Source organism: Lactuca sativa, chromosome 7 (assembly GCF_002870075.4).
Source record: "Lactuca sativa cultivar Salinas chromosome 7, Lsat_Salinas_v11, whole genome shotgun sequence".
In the NCBI taxonomy this organism is placed as follows: Eukaryota; Viridiplantae; Streptophyta; class Magnoliopsida; order Asterales; family Asteraceae; genus Lactuca; species Lactuca sativa.
This window is the reverse complement of record NC_056629.2, coordinates 82,346,453-82,352,630: the sequence shown is the minus strand read 5'-3', so window position 1 is coordinate 82,352,630 and position 6,178 is coordinate 82,346,453. Positions and strand designations below refer to the sequence as shown.

Below are 6,178 nucleotides of genomic sequence, written 5' to 3'. Positions count from 1 at the left end.
TAAAATTATTAACATTATAAGTGATGGATCTATTGATCTTAATTGATTAACAAGTATGAAAATTGAAAGAACACAAAAGAGATGTCACAAAGGTTTTCACTAAGAAAGGGTTCTCACAAAGAGAATGAGCACAAAGCTCCTTAGGGTTTAATGATCAACAAATGATATTAACCCTATTATATAAAGAAAAGTAAATACATGTGAATCCCTACAAGCTAAGCTAGGTAAACAATAGAATATATGATAGTTGTTTTATATTCAAAAGTGAGAGATTTGATATTGTTTTGCTAGATTTAATTGTTTAAATGTAAATGAGTAAATTAATTTTTCAATTAAACATTTTTTTTGGAGTTTGTAGATACATTTGTAGCCTTTACAAAAAGAAATTGAATAGGTGATTCAAGATTACGTTGATTTTGAAAGCTGGATTTGAGAAAGCAAATCTTGGAGTTCTTAACCCACGAAAGAGAATGTGTAAATTGAATTAGATACAAAAAATAACTTTTGTAAAAGTTTGGTGAATGATTTTATAATCTTTTTATAGACATTAATTGAGTTTAATTAATTGTCTAATTACATGTAATGACCATATTGCTATACATTTTAGTATCCATTTATGCATGATGCTTAATTTGGGTTACATATATTATATAATATTGTATATATAATAAATAAAGAGTTTTGATAATTTTTAATGTATCTCATTATATATAATATTTTTTAATTAGCTTTTGTAATATACGAATATCTAACCTACTGGCATATTATAATACAAATATATTTGATATTTATGATTAATTATTATGATTTTTATAGTCTTTAAAATATTTTATTTATTATGTGAATCGTGTAACAAACGGGTTATAAACTAGTGTTGTATATAGTTTATATTACTATGTTTGTTTAACTTTTTGTTAAATTAAAAAAACATGATTTTTTTTTCTAGAAATTCCGGAATTATTTTTCGGATTTTGGATTTGTTCTTGAAATTCCGAAGTTATTATTATTATTATTATTATTTTTCCCGAGATCCAAAATTTTAATTCAAAATTCAAAATGTTCGTCTGGAATTTGGAATGTCATTCCTGAGTTAGTAAAAAAAATGTTTTTTCTTGGTCCGAAATGTCTAGTTCCAAATAAAATGGTTATTTTTAAAAAATATAGATTATTTTTTTCAAATACACATTTAAAAGATAATTAAATTACTTAATTTCCCATTAAAAAAATAAAAAAAAACAAACACATAGACCCTAATCATATACATACGTTTTTGCTATTAATCTATTTTTATTATAATTCCACCTTTACGCTAGACATACCACACTATTGGCTCGACGTCACTACTGAGCTCGTGAGACCGGCCCACGGTTCTTGACCCGTCTTATTGAACCTCCTCGGAGACAGCTGACGGTTGGCGACCGGCGACCATAGACGACAACTACAAAAGCTCAACCATGGAACTGAAGTAGACTCATCTTGATGATGACTAAACATATAACCAAATTCAGTGATCATTTACAAATCTCACTTCGAATTTCAAGTTTTTTCTTCAAAGAATTCGAATCGTTTGTCCAATAAATTCACTTTATTTCCCGATGTACACATATGTATGTGCATTTTCTTCCCTTGCAGCTGTAGATCATCTTCATCATCAGGTGCTCTCTCTCTCTCTCTCTCTCTCTCTCTCTCTCTCTCTCACTTTCTCATGCTACAGTTTCATGTTTCTGACTTATTTTCGTTTTTGATGATGACTATCACAAATTTGTGTTGTTAATTGTGAATCTAGCCCTAAAAACCTTATTTCCGTTTTAAATTATTATAAATTGCACGCCTTCTCATAATTGATCCCTAATTCCCTATTAAGTTACTGTGCGTATGCCAAATTTCTGAATCGTTCTCTCCTTGTAGTCAATCAATTGATGGAAGATACACTCCATGTAGCAATGCTGGAGTTTTTTGCTTGTAACTCGAAGAAGACACCTCACTACAGGCACTCTCGTTAGTAGAATTGATATGTGAAGTTGACTGAATCGTTAACTTATGGTTGATCGTAATCACTGTTCTTCTCAATTGATTAAAGTTCAAGCTAATTTTTGGTTCTCTTAACTTGATTTCCTTGCTGTTATATCTCATATAGCCAAGATCTTTGAACTTCCCTTCATTTGCAGTATGTCAAATGTCATAAATTTTGTCTAGGGTTTCTTCTGTTCTGTTTACCTTTGTAATGTCATGTTGATTTCGAACATCAACTTGGAACATCACATAGGTTATATGGTATCATTTTACAGGACTTCAGATACATACACCATCATTCTTTTCAGAGTTATTACTTCATTTAACAAACTCTTCTGCTTTCCTTCTTAGTTTAATACATAGACAATCGACATGACTGGAGTAGAGACAAAAGAAACTCGCAAGAATATTGGAAAATTGTTGCATTCAAAATGCAGCACACAAAAGCTACATACAAAGCGATCAAGAAAACCAAAAACTCCAATGTCAAAGGAAAAGCTTGTTGAGTTTTTAACCAACAGCAAAAGGAACGACTTCAAATGCAGAAATGCCTCTCATAAAACAATCAAATCCTTGATTAATCCATCAATAACAACTTTCCAAAATCAAGAAGAAACTGCAAAATGTGAAAATACAGATCTCACTTCAGAGAAGCTTAAGAAGAGAAGAAAACGAAAGAGGACAAAAAACAAAGTTGAGGTTGATGAAGCTTCTAGGCTGCAAGGGCGTACAAGGTACCTTCTCTTTAAAATGAGAAAGGAACAGAACCTTCTAGATGCATACTCAACTGAAGGCTGGAAAGGTCAGAGGTATTTATCATTTCTCAATTTCTCTCATATCTGTGAGTTTGATGCTGTAAGTAATTGTTTTGTTTATTATATTCAGCCGAGAAAAGATAAAGCCAGAAAAAGAACTTCAAAGGGCCAAAAAACAGATTCTGAAATGTAAACTTGGACTCCGTGATGCCTTACGCCAGCTGGACTTACTTAGCACAGATGGACGCATTGATGAATCTGTTATAGCTCCAGATGGATCCATACACCATGACCATGTATGTAATTATGTCTCCAATATCTACTAAACATGAACTTAATCACAATAAAATTGTTAACAACAATTTGTTTAATGTTAATTTTATTTAGATACACTGTGCAAAGTGTAAGCTGAGGGAAGCATTTCCAGATAATGACATTATACTCTGTGATGGGACTTGCAACTGTGCATTTCATCAAATGTGCATTGACCCTCCACTTTTAACTGAAAACAGTAAGTTCTTTTATTTAAAATCTTTCCCATTTTTTTAAAAAGTTATTATGGATGAAAGATTGAAAAAAGTTTACTTTGTTTGGTGAATCAGTTCCTCCAGGAGACCAAGGGTGGTTTTGTAAATATTGCATTTGTAAGACTGATATCATAGATGCAATGAATGCACAGCTTGGAACTAGCTATTCCAATGACATCAATTGGCAGGTTGGTAGTTTTAATTTAGTAATTTACACAAAACTTGTGAATCGTTATTTATTTGACATAAAAAGTAAATGAAAAACAGGAGGTGTTCAAGGTTGAGGCTACATTACCTGATGGTGGTGAAACTCTACTTAATCAAGAAGATTGGCCTTCTGATGATTCTGGGGATGATGATTATGATCCAGAAAGAGTTGAAAAACATGAAAGTAGTTGTAGCAATATTAAACTTTGTTCTGAAGGTGAAGGTGAATCATCTGATGATGATGGAAGCAGTAATTACAGTTTTATATCACTGGATGATGAGATTCTTGTTGATGATTCCCGGGAATTGAGAATTCCGGGAATCGAAGTCAATTCCGGTGATTTTATTCCGGGTTCTGGTTCCGGTTCCGGTTCTGATTTTGAACCCGTGAGTGGTCGAAGACAACGTCGAGCTGTTGATTATAGAAAGCTTTATGATGTGAGTATATTGTTCATTCACAACCCGAGACACTTTTATTTGTGGAAAAGACTTGAATGCCCTCATTTTATGTCATGATACAGGAAATGTTTGGAAAAGATGCTCTTGCAAATGAACAAGTAAGTGAAGATGAAGATTGGGGTCCCACAAACAGAAAGAGGAGAGAGAAAGAGTCGGATGCAGCAAGTACCCTAATGACTCTTTGTGAAACTGAGGACAAAATGGGAAAAGATGTTGCTGAAATATCAAAGAATGACACAGATAGTAAAAGATCGTTTTTTAGGATTCCATCTGAAGCTGTAGAGGTATTTTTTCTTTTTTCTTTTTTCTTTTTTCTTTTTACTGTTTGTTGGAATTTATTAATTTTGTATTATTATATCAGAAGCTTCGCCTTGTTTTTGCAAAGAATGAACTTCCCTCTCGAGCTGTTAAAGAAGAGATTTCCAATCAGTTAGGTCTTGACCTTGAGAAGGTAAAAGACGTAAATGCCCTTTTCATCCTCATTTTAAGAAAATAGCTGTATAAATTCTGTTCCATTTTTCAGGTTAATAAATGGTTCAAGAATGCACGCTACCTGTCTCTAAAAAGGAAGGTGAGTTTTTACTTTTTACATATTTATTTTTTTATTTTGTTTTGAATAACAAAATCTTATCGATTATATTTAATTAACTTATTCAGGCAGAAGATAAGCCAACTCAAAATGATGGCCCTTCTATCTCAAAAGAATCTGCTAATAATGAAATTTTATCAGAGAATATTCCCACAAATGCTACAAAGCAGCATGACAATGGAGATTTACTTGTTTCTACTTCAACCAACATGGTATTCTTTTCTTTCAAAACACCAATTTTTTATTATTTTACTTTTCTATTTTCAAAAAAAAAACACAATTTTATACACATGTGAAAAATTGCAACTTAAAAAACAGAAAGTAGAATGCTATAGTTGAGTAGGTTTTGTTTAATATGTTTTGAAGGTTGACTGTGATGTAATTGGTGGGACCCAAAGTGATAATCAAGAATCCACGTCAGCAGAAGCTCATATGCAGAAGCTTTGTTATTTGAAAACAAAGTTGGAAAATCTACAAAATATATTACTTGTAAGAACACCAAACAGAAGAGCTAAAACAACAGCAGCACAGTCATCATCTATTGACCATAGCTCCACCATCTTTGTTCCCATTGCACACCTCAAGGAAAAACCCTAAATCACTGCAACAGATGAGTCTCTTTTTTTTAAATAGAAAATATATTTTACCTTAATTGTAACAAGAGCTAAACCAAGTTAATTTTATATTATGTAGCTTTATGTACGAAAGAACAATGAGTTTTATAATTATCTTTTTACATATGAATTTTATAAAGATAAAATGTTACGAATCTGAGTCTTGTGTCTTTTGACTATTTGAAGAACATCTTTTTATGATGGATCATTGTCATCCATTGACGTATCCCTGGTGTTGTCAGGAATTCTTTTTATGATATGCATCATCTTACTTTAATAATACTTGGAGTGTTGGAGTATTTAAATAAGCATAAAGATCATAATCAAAAACTAAAGATTTATCTTGCCTTTAGTTGGTTATTATTGTTTGTGGGCGTCCTTATTTACAAATTGTAAATTTAGTAATTTAGGTACTTTTTACCTAAGTTTAAAGGTAACTTTTGTACATCATTTCGGCAAATTAATGAAAATTTTATTTTGGAATAGGTATTTGTGTTTGAGATTCTCGGAATAGGTATTTATGTTGGAATGTTGGACAATAACACAAACACAGTGTACTTATTTTGCAATTTTAGACAATAACAAGAATACAATTACACTAATGTATTTATGTTTGACCATTTTGGAAAAGGTATGCAATTTGTGCAAACCGTTACAGAAGCTAAAAATACAGTTTTTGGACAATAACAATAATGCATTCCAACATATTTTGTAACATCAAGAGCACCAGAAACCCACTCTATATCATTGTTAATGTTTAAGTTAAACAAATAGTTTAACTTACCTATAGATGATGATCTGAATAAAATTACTCTCCTTACTATCACTAGGCTCATTATTAAAGCCTATGTCACGATTACCCAATATTAGATTCCCTTCATCATGATCTAGGTTCAGAGCATTACCATATTCAAACTCCATATATGAGGGTTCCACTACAGGTTCAGACATATATATTATGGTACCACAGTAGGATAAAAAACAGATGGGAGCTCTATAATAGGCTCTGAAACA

The 6,178-nt window shown here is 31.6% G+C and overlaps 1 protein-coding gene across 3 annotated transcripts; it reads left to right on the top strand.

Annotated features, from left to right (window-relative positions):
• Nucleotides 1–1,298: 1,298 nt before the first annotated feature.
• LOC111913973 (pathogenesis-related homeodomain protein) lies at nt 1,299–5,321 on the top strand. 3 transcript variants are annotated; one of them, XM_023909696.3, is made up of 12 exons: nt 1,299–1,655; nt 1,909–2,274; nt 2,365–2,822; nt 2,899–3,064; nt 3,156–3,279; nt 3,371–3,483; nt 3,563–3,940; nt 4,024–4,245; nt 4,323–4,412; nt 4,485–4,532; nt 4,619–4,762; nt 4,917–5,321. In XM_023909696.3, exons 3-12 carry the CDS (start codon nt 2,386–2,388, stop codon nt 5,145–5,147), a joined length of 1,953 nt encoding a protein of 650 aa, XP_023765464.1. In that variant the 5' UTR covers nt 1,299–1,655; nt 1,909–2,274; nt 2,365–2,385; the 3' UTR covers nt 5,148–5,321. The 3 variants fall into 3 exon arrangements, with proteins under 3 accessions (XP_023765464.1, XP_023765466.1, XP_042752204.1); XM_023909698.3 differs by lacking the exon at nt 1,909–2,274; XM_042896270.2 differs by having other exon boundaries at nt 1,909–2,822.
• Nucleotides 5,322–6,178: the final 857 nt, after the last annotated feature.